Source organism: Lissotriton helveticus, chromosome 3_1, assembly GCF_964261635.1.
Source record: "Lissotriton helveticus chromosome 3_1, aLisHel1.1, whole genome shotgun sequence".
Taxonomy (NCBI): domain Eukaryota; kingdom Metazoa; phylum Chordata; class Amphibia; order Caudata; family Salamandridae; genus Lissotriton; species Lissotriton helveticus.
This window is the reverse complement of record NC_136061.1, coordinates 1,341,200,096-1,341,220,390: the sequence shown is the minus strand read 5'-3', so window position 1 is coordinate 1,341,220,390 and position 20,295 is coordinate 1,341,200,096. Positions and strand designations below refer to the sequence as shown.

The window sequence follows — 20,295 nt, the reverse complement described above, 5'->3', positions numbered from 1 at the left end:
TAGGGACAGTCCAGGTCACTTTATGTATCAGAAACATGGCATAAGCGCCATATTGTATCTAGATTTATGGGTAGAGTATACCAAACAGTTAGAAGAAAAGTATAGATGGCCCGTATCGGGTACATGGGATGCCGAATGTATCATGCGAGTAGAAGAAGCATTATGGAAAAAGAAAGCCAGACAGTCACAGAAAGATGCCATCGAGTTATGGCGTAAGGAAGCTCATAAAAGAACGGAAAAGGAAGTCAGAAAGTCAGAGTTAAGTAGAGAATCCCAAGAACGAACCCAAGAAAGAGAATTAATCGAGATAGGTGAACAAGTTAAAGCCGAACAGTCAGACAGACAGAGGCATGCCCTTATTAAGGGTATGTATCCTCTCCTTGCCGAAGGCTCGCCAAAAGCGACCCCAGAGGCACCCAGTAATTTCCCGCCACCATTAGTTCCGACCAAGCTACGTCACAAACCGACCGCTGCTGATATTTTTATTTCGTCCTATTTGGACGACACAGTCCCAGAATATGCAAATCCTGTTCGCGCTCCGCTAGTCCCTGTAAATCAGGCACTTCCCGTTCCTCCAGACACCGGAGTACCTGTTACGGTACCCCCGGGTCAGCCTGCCATACAAGTTCAGCCCACGTTACAATTACCGACCCTGCGAGCACGAAGAATGTCAGTCGACGATTCTAGTCTAGGGGCCGCAGGAGGAGGTCCTCCTCAAACCCCGCCGCCACACAAACGTTTATCAGCACTCGAATTACATGCTCAAGCATCACAGCGTACTCCTAAAAGTAATAAGTCTGTTACAGAAATCAGACAAGCCCTTGCCGAATGTGTTTATGATCCAGTTCCAGGCGAATATAATATGGTTTTATATTCCGTACGCGTAAGAAGGGTGACCGAGTATCTAGTCACCTTACCAAATATGAAAGAAGATCTAGACAGAATATATCGTTTCATCCGTACAGGGGATGATCCAGAAAGTATTGGCGAGATCATGTCTCAAAGGAAAGCCGAGATTCAGCTCATGATATTAAAGTTCCTGATCAATTGTCTAATAAGAGAACAAGATTACCCGTCTAAAGATCCCGCCGAAATGAGAATCCTGACAAGGTGGAGTGATAATATAGCAGAGGGTAAGCACAAGACCATTAGTGCCATGGAAAGTATGTACAAGAAAATTCGTAAAGAAATAGTAAGGTTACACGAACAGCGTAAAGCAGCACAAGTAAGTGAAAAAGAAAGTATCTCTGATCCTGAAGAGGAAGACGAGAATCCCGCCAGAATAGCGTATGTAGGGAAATCCAGATTTCCAGATCGCCATTTACGTCTAGAACCCAAGTCTATTTTTCATCATCCAGCACCAGAACGAGAGCCTTGTTCTCTAGAACAAGTATTTCAAGCTACCGATCACATTCTGAAATCACGAGTCGGTTATAGCGAGTTAAGCACCATGCATGAACAAGAATTAGCCCGATCAGCAGTCCGATGGATTACTGATTCTACCACTTTTCCAGACGAAATAGTGGCACAAATGTTTCTGAAACTGCCCCCAGCCGAGCAACGACTGGTGGGTATGTATATGATCCAGCACCTCATTACTCAGTATGAGGGTCAACACTCTGATCCAGGCCCGTTACACGATATCCTGAACGAGTTACTCCAGTACAGATGGAGAGGTCTAGGTACCGATTTAATTAGTGTTATTCTAGAACAGCGTCACAAGTATAGAACGTTCCTGAACCCGCATTTTGTTCACGTCTCACCCCCAGAAAGTAAACCATTCTACATAGACAGACAGAATCCGTTACGAGAAGTCCACCCAGTCCAAGGGACGGGTGGCGAAATGCAACGAGTGTTTGTATACACTCCGATTTCAAAGATGGAACTCCTCGAAATGAAAAAGCTAATTCCCTGTCATGACAAAGATCCAGCAGGGTTCCATAGAGAATTAAAAGACATGCTCCGTATGGGAGAATACACGTACCCAGATGTCATTAAAATGTTAAAGGTTCTGCTACCCGCAGGGGTGTATGAAAAGTTAAAGGAAAAAGAATGGGAGGTGGGAGAGAAAAAGATCGATTGGACAGCTCTAGAAGCTGAAGACAAGGCACGAGTACCAGGTACCGGTCTTGGAGATAAATGTAAAGAATTACCAGAATTATTGATTCAAGTTTTACCCAGATTATTGACAACTAGAAAAGAAGACTGGGATGCCATCTCAGCCTGTAAACAGAAACAAGATGAAGACATTAGTGATTTTTATTCTAGATTTGAGAAATGTTTCAGTATTAATAGTGGTCTCAAGACAAGTAGTGAGTCATACCCTCATCTTTTCGTTACCAAATTAGTCGAGAATTCAAGTCCACAAATTAAAAACCGAGTTTTGAAAGTCGAAAGCACCTGGCAAGCAAATACTCCGTCCCAGATGCTCCAGATGCTCCAGTATCACCAGAATAGAATTAGAGAAGAGCAAGAACACGAAAGAAAACGTATGAAAGACACGAAAATGAAAGTGCTAGTTGCACAATCTATTCCTCAAGACAGTCAGAAGAGGGGTCCGATTCAAGCCAGTCATCCTGCGGCTCCCGTTAAAGGGAACTGCAATTATTGTAAACAGCCAGGTCATTTTATAAACGAGTGTGCAGTTCTGAAACATAACATAGCTACTGGTAAGACTAAAGAAAGACCACGTCCGCCTAGACAAGAACAAGTTTCACAGATTCCTCAGTCACAGAATGCACCACAGACAGTTACAGTACCGCAGCCTATTGCTGCAACACAGCACGTTACATCGCAGATGTACCAGTATGCACAGTCCGAGTATCCAGAATACCAGTCATATTCATGAAACAGCCTAGAGAGGGAGGTAGGCTTGCCTCTCATCGAGATACCTGTAGACCAAGAAGGTCCCTATGTACACAGTCAAGTATTAGGGAAAGACAGAAAGTTTCTGATCGATACAGGGGCAAGTAGGACCACAATTAGTCACGCCGAAGTTCCAGGGGCTCCGCTCTCAGGCTCAAGAAATGTTTCCCTTGGATTTTCAGGAAAACCCATAGTTAATGAAATATCTCAGCCAGTTACTCTAGAAGTAGGTCCATTGTCCCGTACTACTGATCTGTTACTTACTAAGGCATGTCCAGAAAATCTGTTAGGTATTAAGACACTGAAAGAGTTAGGTGCAGTTATTTGCTGTTCCCCAGAGGGAATACGTCTGTTCCTACGTGACTTTAAGGGTCACTATGTATTACGAGATTTTGATTCCAGATTGTCTAATGTTCCGCAGCATTTATGGGCGCAAGGTCCAACTGATGTAGGTTACATGCAAATCACACCCTATCGTGTGACTCTCAAACCAGGTGTAGTGTTGCCCCGAATCCGACAGTACAGATTGCCACCTGAGGCTGTAGCAGCCTTATCCAAAATTATTGACGAGCTCATGGCTCAAGGAGTAGTTGTAGAAACTGACTCCAATGTATGCAATTCTCCGATCATTCCAGTCATGAAACGTACTGATCCAAATGCACCCCCAGTATATCGATTAGTGATTGATCTACGAGAGCTTAATAAATGTATTATTCCTCAGTATCCAGTTGTTCCAGACATTTCTTCCCTGTTAACTGCCATTGATTCCGAAGCCATGTTTTTCACTGTTATTGACCTCAAGAATGCATTTTTTAGTGTTCCAATTCATCCAGACAGCCAGTTTCTTTTCGGATTTTGTTTAAATGGAAGGAGCTATATGTTTACACGCGCTCCTCAAGGTTTCACAGAAAGCCCTAGTATTTACAGTCAAGCACTCAAGAGACAACTAGACAATATTCACATGCCAACTGGCACTGCCCTGCTCCAGTATGTCGATGATCTACTGATCACAGCCCGTTCTGAACGTGCTTGCGAGCGAGCATCACTTACAGTTCTGTATTTTCTAGCCGAGATGGGGCACAAGGTGTCACCTTCAAAGCTTCAATTCTGTGTCCAGCAAGTGGTATACTTAGGACACTTGCTGTCCAAGAGGGGTAGGCAGTTGACACCCGACCGTATCCAGTTAATAGCGAATCTTCTCCAGCCCAGAACCCAGAAGGAGGTACGTGCTTTTATCGGCCTTACTTCTTATTGTAGACAATGGATTCCCCAGTATGCATTTCTAGCCAAGCCACTGATACAGTTAACGACACAGGAGGCAGCCGTATCGACTGTCCTCCCTTGGACATCTGAACATACACTTAGTTTCAACGAGTTAAAGAAAGCCCTATGCCAAGCTCCAGTTCTAGCTACACCGAACTACAGTAAGCCTTTTACACTTTTCGTTACAGAACGCGAAGGTACAGCATTATCTGTTCTCACACAAGATCAAGCAGGTCAATACAAGCCCTGTGCTTATTTTTCAAGCACATTAGATCCAGTCGCCCAGGCGTTGCCTGCGTGCCTCAAGTCAGTTGCAGCCACAGCACTAGCTATCAGACAAAGTGATTCCATAGTTTTAGGACATTCCCTGACGGTACAAGTTCCACATTCAGTAGAAGTTCTTTTAAACCGAACACAAACTCAGCACTTGACAATTGCACGTTTAACAGGTTATGAATTGACACTGTTCCAGCCACACATAGAAATTAGACGCTGCAATGTCCTGAATCCCGCTACACTGTTACCATCAGTTAATTCAAATCCAGACACACATGACTGTGTGGAAGTAGTTAACGTTACGACAAAGCCAAGACAAGACCTGACAGACATTCCGTTACCAGATCCTGACCTGACACTTTATGTGGATGGTTCATGTATGAGAACTAGTACAGGAGAACTAGTCGCCGCATATGCAGTGACTACTGACACTGAAGTTATTGAAACACACCGTATTGATACCCTGTCCGCTCAAGCAGCAGAGCTAGTTGCTCTGACACAAGCCTGTATACACGCCAAGAACCTGAAGGTTAATGTTTACACAGATTCACGTTACGCATTCGGAGTTGTACACGACTTCGGAGTGCTCTGGCAGGAGAGAGGTTTTATGACTTCTCATGGAACCAAGATTCAGCATGGTCTCCTTATTCAAGCTCTGTTAGACGCCATACATTTACCGACATCTATTGCTATCATGAAGTGCAAAGCACATACGAAAGTTACTGACATTATTTCCCAAGGTAATGATCTAGCAGACCGCACAGCCAAGCTTACAGCACAGACACCAGACATTCCAGTAAACATGACACATACTCCAGATCTGATTACATGCATGACAGTTAAGGACCCTACACAAGATGTCATAGATATTCAGTTACATGCTACTCCCGATGAAATCAAGAAATGGTCTGTACAAGGAGGGGTCCAGACAGATCAAGGATGGTTAACGAAGGGTAGAGCCACATGGTTTCTCCCCGATTCTATGGTTCAAGTTATTATCAATACCGCACATAGTCCAGCACATTTAGGAGAAAAAGCTATGTTAGACAGTATCCAGAACATTTGGTTCAACAAGCATTTACGAGCTGCAGCCAAGCAGAAAGTCCGTACCTGTATGATATGTTGCCAGTTTAATCCAGGTAAAAGTGTCCCGGTGGAACAAGGTGGTTTCCAGCCCCCTGACCACCCTTTTGAGGTCCTCCAGATGGATTATATTCAGATGGAGCGATGTCGAGGTTTCAAGTATGTCCTTGTAGTTGTATGCGCTTTGTCCAGGTGGACAGAAGCATATCCAGTCCCAGATTACACAGCCGCGACCACTGCCAAGCAGCTGGTTCGTGAATTCTTCCCTAGATACGGACTCCCTAGAGTCGTATATTCTGACAACGGCCAGCCATTCTCATCCGAACTCATGAAACACGTTTCCCTGTTGTTAGGGTACCAGTGGAAGTTCCATTGTGTACGCCATCCAGAAGCAGCTGGACTAGTCGAAAGACATAATCAGACTCTGAAAATCCGTATAGCAAAAATCTGTAAAGACAAGGGTGTGGACTGGTTAGTAGCTTTGCCAGTCGCTCTATTTTACATGCGTATGGTCGCACATTCCAGATCAGGTCTGTCCCCGTATGAGGTCGTATTCGGCCGCCCCCCTAACATGTGGGGTACTCCTAGACCCCGAAGTATTACCGATGTTTCATGTAATATGCTGACAGATTACCTAGCTTCCTTGATGTCTGCCCTCAACTCATGTCGTTCACAGGTTGCCGCCGCATTTCCAGACAATACAGAGGTGGCACCGCACGAGATCGTTCCAGGATCCTTGGTGATGGTCCGCAATTTTGACAGATCAAGTCCGCTGGAACCACGTTGGAAGGAGCCACGTCAGGTCCTCTTGACCACCCGAACTGCCGTCAAGTTAGAAGGCAGGAAGGGGTGGGTCCACCTCTCTCATGTAAAACTTTTCAAAGGACCAAAGCCAGACTTCAAAGACATTGCCAAGAACATTTCCCCGGATTCGAAGGATTGCCAGAACATTGTTTTAAAGGACTGTCCCGCACCAGACTTTATTACAACCCCTCCCTTGGTAGAGAAAACTCCGCAACAGGAGTATAAGTTAAAGCTCAGGTCTAATAAGTCAGCCAGTTTGATTGTATAAGTCCTCCCCTAGGTGAAACGGTTAGACTGTTTCTGACATGTATAAAATAGACCCCCATAGTGAGAGAGTCAGTCGAAGTTCATTTCAATGCATCGTTTTTCTGAGTTTCATACTATTCATCAGCATAATGATTTCCTGCACCAGTTATGCTTTCTATCTGTGTTTTCCAGTTCCTCATGTAAATATGTCTGCTCATGCTACAGTAGAGCACACGTTTAGTGATCTGCCTCCTCACGAATATTCATACCGCCTCGCCATGCGTAATAACACATTCATCCGTATGTTACATTATTCACACCAGACCAGCAATGCCACTAATTGTTGGGTGTGTGGTCGACTCCCCCCTTTCCAGACATCGAAGGGAGTTCTGCCACTGTTTCCTTATCCATTTTCACACAATGGTTCGTGTGGAGCATGGTCCACGCTAACGTCATCCTCAACAGATATGTCTTTTCTTAACAGTACATGTTTCCCAGACAAGCAAGGTTTCCCCCATAGAACAGGTTTAGATCTAGAAAATGAAGTATATAATTTAGGAAATTATTCGTCGAATTTCATGGTTCTGAATGTTCAGTCTGATACTACTCCAGATTCACCCGCTATTTCAGTACTACCAGTCAAAGGCGAATTATGTGTCCGTAGTTATGGTTCTGTACATATAGGTCATAGTGAATGTACTACTGTTATCCAGTATAGTGACAGTAGGAAATCTATTTTTAAAGCTTCACGTCATTCTTATTTTGTTTGTGGTCAAACTGCATATGTCCGTCTGCCCCTCGATTGGGAGGGAACCTGTTACATTGCTTTCCTACTGCCACCTGTTTTTCTAGCCCCACCTGATTATCATAGGAATTCTTTCTTAGTACACACTAGACACAAGAGAAATCTCCCGATTGTCGATTATACTGAAACCGCCGCAGAGCAATTCATTGATATAGATAAAGGTGTTTTCCCTTATTTAGGTACAGTTGTAAATAGTAAGTTAATTCGTAGGTTAACAAGAACCCTTGAAGCTGTAGTAGATGAGACTGCCTCTGCTCTAGGTAACTTAACTGAAGAACAATCCTTTATGAGAATTGTCGTTTTACAGAATCGTCTCGTCCTTGACGTCATACTGGCCGATAGGGGCGGGGCCTGTAGAATTCTCGGATCCAGTTGTTGCATTTTCATTCCAAATAACGCGCCGTCTGTTTATTCAGCTATAACCAGACTCCATAAAATTGCCCATCTGTTACATCAAGATCCAGGCACCTGGACATGGTCCGGTTGGTTCTGGAATGTAATTTCCGCATGGGGATGGAAAGTCCTGTCCTTTCTAGGTATTGCAGTAGCGATCATATTTAGCTGCTGCCTCTGTATACAATGTGGCCCTGCGATTTGCAGCATGTGTGCTACCTCTTGTATTCCTAGTCCCAAGCCCCGTTCTAAATCCCGTTCCAAGACAATTCGAGACGAGCAAATGGTACTGTATGAAATGATAGACGGTATCATGAATATTGATGTTTCCTGATGGAAACGTAGTGACAAGGAGGGAATGTGGAAAAGTAAATTTTGCCATGTTCTGTGTCCCTACGCCCAATCCATCATATGTTATGTATGCATGACCAATATGCATATGTTATTCCCCATTTCTGATTAATGACGCAATTACAGTTGTGTCCACCTCTAATATGTTAGTTTCCAGTCCTCGTGAATACTACGAATATCAGGCCTATGTAAAATAATGTTGCCACGTTTCTCAGTGTGCACGTTATTCCATTATAAAGTCCCCGTTTCTAGGCCTCAAAAGGGCCCGGACCCTGGATTCAGCTCCTGTCTCCTGAAAGCCTCGCTGAGGAGCGATACAGCCCCCACCTGTATCCTCGACCTTTCACTTACTTCCTGCCTCGCACTGCCCGGTGCAGCCCGGCCCTGCCTCTAAGTCTGCCAAAAGTATGTTATAGTTCCAGCTATCAGTTCAGTCCTCCTCCTTTGCATTCCTAAGCTACTGAACTGCATCAATAGTTTCCGTCGTTGTCTAGCCTTCTCGTCTCCCTGTTAGAGAAATACTGTATTTAATGGTCATTTAGTATTCTTCATCACGCATTTCATGTAGAATAATGCATGGTCCAGTCTTAGAATCAAGTTAGCCTCTCCCCTCATGACTTCTAGTTTATATCAACATGTTCCCTAAACATTAGATACCAGATAGGGTTTAGGTACATGTCGCTCCGACCCTCCAGACTCTAGTCTCTGCTCCTAGCACAGAGTTCGTAGCCCCCAGCTTCTCCTAGTAACACGTCATTGCCAGTTTTCGCGCACCATTAGGTTAGAGGTCCCGGCTCCTTAGGTAGCCCCCTCCTATGTGTCCGCCCATTCATGACATATTCTGTTACGTTTTACTTCACATGTCTAAGTAAACTCCCAGTTACACCTCTTTTTACTGTTATCTCTCGCGACTGCTACACGTCATGCCTTCTGCTCCACCCACTGCTACGCCTACTGCAATGTAATGCTATGTGTTTGCGTTATGTATATAAATGAATGTCTTGTTATTGAATGTTAGCGAGCTCATCCCAGACCAAGCCCCGGCAGCTGCCGGGCCTCTTTTCCCCTGTCATCCTGTTCCTATGCAGGTTGTCCTGATCCTGTCCTTATGCTGTAATAAACCTACAGAAACTCCTACTACCTCGAATCTTGACTCTTATTTATTGAGCTATCTGTTATTCATTCATTCATCCAAAAATAGGGTATTATTTATTTATTTACCACACCTGAGCCATCCATGACATGTCAGCTCCCAGCAAGCATAGACTGCACCTCCTGCCACTACTTATTTCTTCAATCTGGGGCTCCATTCTCCCACTCCAATGCCTTTCTCTGGAAATGTACACTATTAACTCCTCAAAAGTTAGACTAAACATTATCTATTACCGTCCATATGACAATAACACCTTTAAAGATAAATGCTTAGAGTTGATGATGAACCAACTGATAACTTCTTAGTAAACCATCGTCCTAGTTCATTTCAGTCTGTACTGGGGAAGTGCTAACATCCTAGCTGTCAATTTGTTCTCAATGTTGCTTCATTAAAATTACCTCCTCCAACACTGCCAACAACCTCTCCACTCAAAAGGCCCCATACTTGACATGATAATCGCAAAGGCTAAACACTTATAATCTTTCCTTGTCGACTCATCGGGTCATCTCCAGATTCTATTTATATTGTCATTTCCTCACTGTGAATCTTTTGGCCAACATAGGAAAGAAACCATGTTGCTTGGGACACCAAGAACATCAACATTAGTGCACTAGCAAGTAGGACTAGAATAAATCTCCCTATGGAACATGAATGCGGCATATAGCATCATTCTTACCCCAAACCACTGCCACAACTGCATTACAGACCCAAATGACGACCCCCTCCTCCCCTGTGATCAATAAGAAAAGAGAGGAGCCTTCCCCCCATGGTTTTTGGAAGTCTTATTTGTGGAAATACATTTTCTGAGAAGACTTTGAGTTTATTGCAACAATCTCTCTCTCAATGTAAATTGACTTAATTGCGGGCTGCTAGATGAAGCGACAAAAATATCATATTTTCAAGGCAAAGTCCTTTCACATTAAATCTCTTTTAGATACCTCTAAGAATTTCTGAAACTCCATCATTCGGTGACTCAGTCAAAGTTCCAAATCTAAATTTGAGGATTTTGTACAGTTCTTCATAAAGTCCATTGAATTCTCCCTTCTTCCTACACAAAACCTGCCAATCAAGTGAAAACCAAACCTCAAAGCTCAGACAACTGGTTTCAAATCGGCAAAATCCTTGGATGTGAGCTACTCAAAAGTATTGCCAAAGTAAAACACTTTAAGTTCTTCACAAATGCAGTACCCTTCAACACCTGCAAGGAAATGGCTAAAGATATGCTTCCCTCCTGGGCAATGCTTTGGAACTTGTTGCTTGTGCAAGGTGTGCTCCCTAATGTTATCAAAACTGGACAAGTCTAATCCCTTCTAAAGAAGCCATCAGCAGTCAGTAACAACCTCTGTAATTTCCTCCTTGTGTCAGGGTTTACTTTCATAGGGCAGGTGATCGAAAACTATGTCGCCTCCAAACTTTCTTACCACATACAGTCAATCTCCTGGATATTCGTCAGTGGGGCTTCTGACAGGGCTGTTGCACTGAGACTACTCTTTTACACATTGGTGATGAGGCATTCTGCTTTGTTGACTCGGGAAAACTCCTGCCTACTTGTGCATTTCTCTTTACCAACTACTTTCAACACTGTCCATCGTATCTCTTTAATTAGGATCATGAAAGAGCAAAGGGTATCGAAGGAGATGTGTTAAAACGATTCTCTTCCAATTTGACAAAGTGAACCCATGCAATTAAAATTGGGAACTGGCTATCAAGCAAGGTCACTCTGGAACTAGGGGTTCCTCAAGGCTAAATTTTTTCACCAACATCGTTCAATCTGTTTTCTGCTGACACCTAAATCTACCTTAAAATCTTGTCCCCTAGAAACATTTATCTGCTCTCCAACACTCTTGAGTAAGTCCAACATGAATCTCTTATCATCACCTTAAAGGCAAGCCTTCTAAAACAAAGTTCCTCTTAATCTACTGGAAAATGTCCGACTGTCTGTCCTATCATGCATTGATTCTTGTACTTTCCGGGTTGTATTTTGACTATTGGGGCAATGCCAAGTCTCTAGGTTTCATAGACTTAACATATACGCTGAAATTTTGGCTACGGCCAAAAGAGCCACCAATGCTATCAACTTCGGACTGCTTTGAGAAGTCAGGTAGTTTATTCAAGAATATGAACTAGATTGGATCATGGGAACTCACCTTTCATTGGCATACCAAAAGCCAACCACACCCTCCTCAGTCAGCCAAATGGCTTCATGCTGCCTCTGGCTCACTTTGTTTCTGGATACAAGAAATTTGACCTTACTTCTTTCTTCCCTAGAACACTATCGTGGCTTCTCATTGAAGCAAGACAGCTAGCATTAATCACAGAAAATTCACCACAACTACTTGAAGCTATTTAACTAGGAAATTGAACATAGCTGTTGGTCAGTGAGGGCTCCCATTTCCTTTAATCACCTACTTTCAAAAAAGAAGCCTGCATTAAGTAACCTTTCTCAGGTAGCCACCAGAATTTTAAATTCACTTCAACTAACACGTCTTATAATGTTCTCTCAGCTTTTAAAAATGAACTTATAAGCCCCCTGTTGCAAAAACATATTGGTTGTGCCTGAGAAACACCCGTCTAAAAGAACTACCCGTCTTTTATCTAACCTTCATCTAACACTTGACCACAGATTGACCTCCATAGACACCTCTCCACCATACGTTCCCACCCAACCCTCTAAAAGTGATCTGCTGGTAAGTGTTCCACTCCCTTTGAGTTCCTTCCTTATTCCTCTCTGCTGATTATTCCAACTATTACCAAGGTCTATGTGTCCCTCTACTTATGTTTATTGGTTCTACTTCTAACGCTATTTTGTGGGGAAACTATTTCCTATGTATATTGGCTTTATTGTTATGATTTTACCTTGTTGCTAGATGAACAAACTGACATATATCTGTTGATCATTTTATTTCTTTGTAAAGTGCTTAGTTTCCCTTGGGCCACATGCGTTCTATATAAAACTGCATAAATAAATAGATGCATATGCAGTATCTACTGCTTATGGGTCCCAAAGATAATCCTAACATTTTTTGTATTAATGTTCGATTCTGTTGATTCAGAGTCAAGAACAATTATCATATGATAGCACACTGGAATTGTATAATGGGAAAGTTGCCAATACAAAACTAATCCAACCTGCTGCTTGAAAATGCCTGACAAGGGAGTGAGATGAGTGCACATTTTTTCTCAGTTCAAAAATACTTTGTTCTAGTTTTTAGAGCATGATTTTTGATCTCACCTAAAAGGGTATCAGAGTATTTGGAATTTTAATACAATATCCAATCCAATCCAATCCAAAAATTCTTTATTTCGGCCATTTAGGCCATAAAAGATACATATAAAAGCATTCATTACAGAAAATACGTATTAGGTTAAAACATTGTGTTAAAACATACTTTGAAGGAATAAATAAGAACGAAAGTCAATCCCAGTTGGTAGCCAAGAAATACATTGGCATACAATTATGTAAAAGTTCCATCCTTTGGTAGTCAGGCTTTTAATAACTTCCTCCTGATGTGCCACATGGCCATTAGAAATTTGGCAACAGCAAATACTATATGAGGGGAAGTATTTGTTTTCAGTATTCTGTGTGAAATTACAAAGCTCCTTATGCCCAAGTTCCTACATAGAGGCACTAGCCAGTGTTTCCTGGGTCTTTTGTAGGCTGGGCAGAAGAACAAGACATGCATTTCCTCCTCAACATGGTTGCTACAGCCAGGGCATGTTGTGTCTTCCCCCTTGGCCCATTTGCATGTAAAAGATTTAATGGGCAAAGTACCAAGCCTCCATTGGATGAATAGTTTTCTTGCCAGTATCGGGAAGATGATATCCATAAAATTTTAAAAGTAATAAGAATTTTTGGAGAGCAAGAATCGTTCAGTTAAAATCCCATTGTGGGGTGCAAGCACAAGGGAAGCAAGACTTCTCTCCTTATGAATCTCCACAAGTCTTTTCCGGGAGACATTTTGGCAGCCTATCTCGGGGGCCTCCCAGAGCTCATGGAGACTCAACCGGTACAGTTCTTTCTTTACAAAAGCCAACCACGGGATTCTGTCGCATTGGTTCAGGTTCATTACACAGGTAAGATCTTGCCTGTAGTGTACAAGCTCAGTGGTGGTTCAAAGCCTGTGCCAGAATCTTAGTGGCTTTGTTTCCAGATCCTCACCTACAGGGGGAAGACCCACGTCTAGTCTTAAAGGGAGCAGGGGCGAGCCACGGGGAAGGGCCAGCAGGCGTCTCAAAAAATTGTTTTCTACACTCGCCAACGCTGTCCCTGCCTTATACCCCCATAGCTCACTGCCATATAATGCAGCAGCTTTAGCTTGTACTTTATACATTTCAACTGCCGGGGCAATGGGTTTAAAAGTAGAAGTATTCGTGACCTTCAGAATTGCCCCAGACAGTTGAGACAGCCTTATCCGAGATCTTGCTATTTGTGGTTCCCAGGATAGATTCTCATGCAGGGTTACCCCCAGATACTGGAATGTTTTTACCCTCTCCAGACTTACAGAGCTCAGTAAGGGATTTGGTCTTGTCTTGGGTGAGGGGTTGAATATCATGAATTTGGTCTTCCCTGTATTGATCTCTAGACCATATTGTCTACAGAAAAGACCAAATCCATCCAGGATTCGCTGTATCCCCATCGGGGATTTGGAAAGCAGGAGGGTGTCGTCAGCAAACATGATGGCCGGCACCCTCCTGCCTGCCAAAACTGGAGCATCGTTGTCCCTTACATTACCAAGATGGGATATAATATTATTAACATAAAGGCAAAACAGGGTTGGTGCCAAAACACAACCCTGCCTTACCCCCCTAAGAACTGGGAACCTTTTTGACAATGCTCCACCCCTCCCATACCTGACCTGAGCAAAATTACCATTGTGGAGCCAGATTATGGCCTGTAGGAGGTGTATAGGGACCCCCATCTCATTTAAGACCTCCCAGAGTTTCTTTCGGGGGACCAGGTCGAATGCTGACCTCAGGTCCACGAACACCATGTACAACCTCCCACCCTCGATCCTCACAGTTTTCCAATAGAGGAGTACAAGGCGGAAGGTCTGGTCCATGGTGGACGTGTTTTTCCTGAAGCCAGCCTGGAGGGGGCTTAGGATATCTTTGTCCTCCATCCAGTCCAAAAGATGGTCCAGTATAAGGCGGGAGAAGAGTTTTTGGGGCACATCTATAAGACTGATCGGCCTGTAGTTGGCTGGGAGAAGAGGACAACCCTTCTTAAAGATGGGTACTATCTCCGCCCCCACCAAGTACAGGGGATCTCCATGCCTCCTGCGATTGAATTGAAGAGAATATGGAGGTACGGGGCCCAAATCTCAGGATGAGACCTAAAGAGGTCGCCAGGCAATCTATCGAGTCCCGGAGCTTTACCCAACGCCAGTCTCTCTATTGCGCTTGACCACCTCCCCAAGACTAAATTCCAATCCGTCGCCAGATTGGGATAGAACGGCTGCAGCCACATCGTTGGAGCCTTCGAAGATATCTTCATAGAGTTTACCAAAGTGGGCTTCCCACACAGAAGCTGCAATGTTAGGCTCTAATGCAGTTTTTGGTTGACCTGTGCCAGTGTTAACCAAGGACCAGAATCTCCTGGAGTCCCTCGATTCTAGGGCGAGAGAGAGACCCTGCCATCTGTCCCAGTCCCACTCTGACCTTGCCCGAGCCATTGTATCCTTATATTTCCGCCTGAACTCGGCAACCTTGCCCCTATCCGAACCAGCTTTTATTGCTGTTATTAACTCAGTCTTGGCCTTTTTACAGGCTGAGTTATACCAGTTAGAGGTTTGTGTCTTTTGTTTACACTGCACTATATACAATATCATAAATACAACCTTCATTATACTGAAACACTATGGGGTGCATTTTTACAGACGAGCATATTAGAAGTAATTCTGGTACTTAAGACAATATTTGACCCCAACATCAATGGTAGACTACCAACACAAATATCTGTAAGCAGATGTGAAAAGCCTTGTTTGTCTCTCTTATAATGAGGAATATGTGATAGGAATGTTGCTTTCTGAAGATAGCATTGGCTTTCCGTTCTAAAAAGATCGGCAGTGAGAATTTTGTTCCAAATATATTGCCCAAATATAATTTAAACATATCTCATAACACTGACAAGTTCCTACAAACTGTGTGGTGTGTATGCAACAAGAAACCAGAAGAGGTATTCGAGATGATGGCATGGAATAGCAATGTGTGTTAATATAGGGCTGTAGGGGAGTGAACTATTGAGATGGGGTGGATGAGGAAAGGGCTAAGTAATAATTATGGGAATTTATGATACATGTGTGTGTTTGAAATGTTCCCAAAAGGTGTTAAATGTTTTTAACCCCTTCGCTGTGGGGCGTTTTCACCTGCTGTGCGGGGGGCGTGGGGGGCCGCGCGCGGTGCCGCCGTGCTTGTGACGAGCTCAGCTCGTCATGAGGCACAGTGGAGCTGAACTCATGACGAGCTGAGCTCGTCACGACCACACCCGTTTTGGAACGTTCAGCACAGCGGGGAAATAATCCCCGCGTGTGAAAGTTCCAATGGTCATGACGAGCTCAGCTCGTCATGAGTGCAGCTCAACCGTGCATCATGACGAGCTGAGCTCGTCATGAGCACGCAACGGGTTAAAAAAGAGGAAGATACAGAGGCATGATGGGGAGGGGGGGCGTAAGAGGTACTATTCTATGGATTATGTGCAAAGAGGAATATTTTTTCATGTTCCTTTTTGCATCTTGATTTTTTTCTGTAAGGTTTGCCACTTTTTATGAGCTGCATATGGAAGCATAATGGAAACCATTCCTAAAATCTTCATCTGATGACTCAATGATGTTCCTCTGAGCATGATAACCACAAGCGTCAGCGTAATTTTCACTTTAGAGGGGTCTCTGAATATCATCTCAAAGTGCTGCAATGATTGTTATAACATTCTTTCTGTTGTGTCCTCTGGAAAATAATATCCTCTGTTTTCTGGATATTTTCCAGATATCAGCCCCACCAGGCAGGGTGTCGACCTTCGACAAGTGCAAAGCGAGCTTGGTGAAGTCATGGCGCAACTTCGTACTCTTGTCCTTCTCAATTCTTCAGCCATCCAGGTCACTTGGACTGTAAGTATAATCAATAGATTAGGAGCCTTCAAATATGATCATAGTGGCTGTGGCTTGCAGTGTATTACTGAGGCATCTGGAATGTAACCTTGGGTCATGTACTAAGAACAAGACCTTCTGTGTTTCTTTTGCAGTAATGTATCTTTCAGGCCAAGAGATAGAAAAGGCTATTAAAGGGCCTCTCCGTTTAAACATGGCTAATTTAGTTACACAAGGGTTAATGTTACTCTCCTACAGGCCCTCTTTCCATAAGAGAGACAGCAAAAGTGGTCCTAACTTACAAAAAAATATGTTTCCCGCCTAACCTGTCCAGAACTGCTGCTAAAACCTTTAAACATAAGGTAATTAGAAAACAATTGCCTGAAAATTGATCTTATATTCACTCATTACATAATAGCCAGGTAGATAATCTTCTTGAACAATCTGACCAAAGCTAATACAAAGATGTATCCCTACAGAAATAACCTAATGACTTCTCCAGCAGTGCTCATTGAAGGAAAGCTATTGATCTTCACCCTCAATAATGGCAAGATTATGATACAAGCTTTGGATGATGCTTTCGCCCACTTTGATGGCCAATTCAAATCTCTCTTTTAAATGAAAGGCTGTGTCAATATTACCTGCTCCTCCTTCTCCATGTTGCTGAGCTTCTCAATCACACCTCTCTTACTGGAACCCTTCCAAGTTGTTTCAGACCACTCTCTCCTCCCTGAACTATACTTAAATGGCTAATTCTAAAAATATCTCATCCATAGCGTACAGCTTTTCATTTCCCCAACACACTCATCCAAACTGAAGACTCCTTCCTTAAAGTGAGAACTGTCTCTCCCATAGTGAGCACAGTTTAATCCCCAACTAAGGTCACTCAAGGTGAAGACTCTGTTGTGCTCTCCCTTGTTCCCCTTCTGGCCCCTCCGTCCTCCCGTCTCCCCATGTCATCAGCTGAGCGCTCTAACTTTTAGTGAGATGTATCACCCCTAAGAGTTCCATCCCCTACAAACATTGAAAAGCCAATAGCTCTAACCTATATGACCTATTGAATTTCCTAGTATTTTTTAGTTATGCTATACAACATTCTGGCTTAAAAATAAAATGAAAGACCCAATGCAGCAGACACATCATTTTGTAGGTGCACACACCACACATGAATGTGCCTACAAAATTACATGGGCAATTCGTTTTCTTTTTAGTTACCCATCTGAGTTGGGTTGGTAACTAAAAAGAAAACATATTTTGTTTTAAATTAGTGGGACAAGTAATGAGGACATAATCAACACAGGGCAGAAGCAACCCCAGGTGGTGGAAACAACATAGAGGGCATTTGGGGGGAGCGAAATAAAGGGCGAGAGAGCAACATGGAGTGGACGGGAAGAAGTAAATGGGCAAGTAGGGAATAGGGAAAGTTGAGGGTGGGGAAAAGAAGCAACAGGTGAGAGAGGAGGGCATATCATCGGTGGGGAAAGCAGCACAGAGGTCTAGGAGGGGAGGAGAAGCAATTTGGGGGAGAGCAATGTGGAGCGGTCCGGGTACAAGCACATGGGTGAGAAAGCACGGGATAAGCACACAAATATGAGCACAAAATGGATTGGGATGGGGAGAAGTACAAATGCGACAGAGTGCAACTAGAAGTGCAGGTAAGAGAAGTACATGAGGGTGATGGCTAAAAAAAAGAAGCACTGTCTTGGCTGCCAAGTTTCCCAGGTCCAAGAATGACTTGGTAGGCCAGTTCTATTTTATTCTTAGAATTCTGGGACTTGTTGTCTTATTTAACCCAGTAAAAAGTCAGACTTGAAAAGCTATCATTGGAAGCACGGAAGGCAGCAAAGTTAAACAGGTGGTAAAGAGGCAATGCTCCACGAAAGGGATAAACACAAGATTGATAAGCTCGGACATGAATAAGGAGCAGGCAAATGAGAGTGACAGGACAGCTACCCAGTGGTGAGCAAAGGCAAGCTCCAAGCCCTTGTATGTTCTTGGTAAGACTACAAAATGTCTTGCAACTGCCAGCCCATGCTGTGCCTAGTTGACGATACCTAATGAAAGACTTTTGAAGAAATCGAAAATACTGAGTGGAGTCATGTATATATCCCATTAACTGGAAATGTATAGGAAAGTTAGGGGCTTGTTTTTGCAAATGAAAATGTATTAATCACAACGTTACATGTTCCAATCACTGACCATCTAGTGGGAAAAATAGGAGACTTGCTTCAGGCCGATTTAAATGTATTGAACAGAGTGATATAATTGTCCTTTCACCGAAGACAAAAATATATTAGGTACAGTGAGGGACACGCTCTCATCAGAATTCGGACTCTGGGAAACATGTTCTGATCAATTCAAGTGCACTATAGAAAGTTCGAGACATCTACTTCTCAAATAAAGTGGCAAACTGAAGCCTATGAGTGCAGTATCCATGACCAATTTTCTAGAAAACTATTGAATGCGTAAATAAACAAGTTTGATTTAAATTCATTGTATGTAGATTTATCTTCTGAGGATATGCTTAGAAAGTGGGGAAACACAAATCAGCATACATCTAAACACAAGAGCAGGTAGAAACTCACTACCTCAGAGTTCCTGTTTGCTACTGAGAAGTACTACAACAATACAGGGAGAGGAAGGGTCATAGGGAAATTTTAGAGACCAGCCCTGGTTCACATCCCCAAACAATACATATAATCAACAAAACAAACCGGGGGTCTAAAGGCCAATATTATGGCGAGCTACCCTAAACTTCACAATTGTAAGTTAGTACCCAAGTTACCAGGCAAGCCCAAGAAAGAGAACTCATACAGGGAAGAGAACGCTAAAGTGATACGTGGTAAGATCCAAGCTCTTAGATCTGGATTGCCATCAACTTAACCTCGTGATAAGTATTATCATTTGGTCATACAGCTGCAGAGATGGTAAGTCCCTTGACAATCGAGACATATTACCATTCAACCATTCATGGGCTGGATCATGCCCACAGTCACTTTAAGACTACAATGAACAACTGAATAGTTGATTGCCAGAGAAATAATAAAGTGCATTGCAAACACAAAAGATATGTGGTGAGTTAAAATAGAGTGATGTGTCAAAAATAATGCATATTTAATTGAGGTATAGGCACATCCCCTAATTAAAAACAGAACAGTTCAAACGGCAGTTTAAACAAATGACTGCCAAAAAAGGGCCAACATGTTTCAGCCAAACGGGCAAATAATCCCTCGGCTTTCGTCAGGGTCTCTGCTCTCAAAACATTGCTACTGCATACAGACGTGTTTATTCCAAAATTATATGAACGTGAAAACAATCAATTAAAGGTTGAAATAAATACAACCTGTAGTGTACTAATCCTCTGTATCAGTGAATGCAGATGGCATATGCAATAAATTTAAATAGAACAAAGTTAACAATATACACCGTACACGTACTCTTCCTATGTATGGTTCATAAAATAAAATAATACTGTAATAAATGCTTAGATGTTCTCACCCAGCTTGACCGGGTACTGGACCTCACCTCACCTGGACGGTGCTCAGGTTATCGAGGCCCGCTCTGTGAAGAGAGAAGGCAGACAAAGGGGAGACATATAGCGCTACTACTAAGTAGTCCCTCTATTTACTCAATACTATTTATCCTTAGTCCAAAGCTCATCTTCTTCACTTTGGGGTAAATTAAGGGTAACTGACTGGTGCCTCATCCAACACAACAAGTACCACAACACAGCATAACATAGGATACTAAGTAAAATTAAATAAACACATATTCTGTAATTGTGTGCTGAAAAAACAAGAGCCCTGGTAGGATGTAACATGAGAGCTTTGTATAAATCTTCCAAAATTGTTATAAATCTCATTCGTCAAATACAACAATCACCTATCTGCATTGTATGAAAACTAGTATAATAATCACATTGTATAAATACTAGTTTTATTAGATATAAGCCTAATATCCAGGTCTGCTCTTAT

At 42.9% G+C, this 20,295-nt stretch overlaps 1 protein-coding gene across 1 annotated transcript in view; it reads left to right on the top strand.

The window, feature by feature from the left end:
* Positions 1-20,295, top strand: part of LOC144824966 (roundabout homolog 2-like) — a 1,188,518-nt gene that overhangs the window by 838,690 nt on the left and 329,533 nt on the right. Inside the window, exon 9 of the mRNA XM_078683904.1 lies at positions 16,221-16,342. Within this exon, the coding sequence (XP_078540030.1) occupies positions 16,221-16,342 (122 nt within the window). The remainder of the gene's footprint in view (positions 1-16,220; positions 16,343-20,295) is intronic.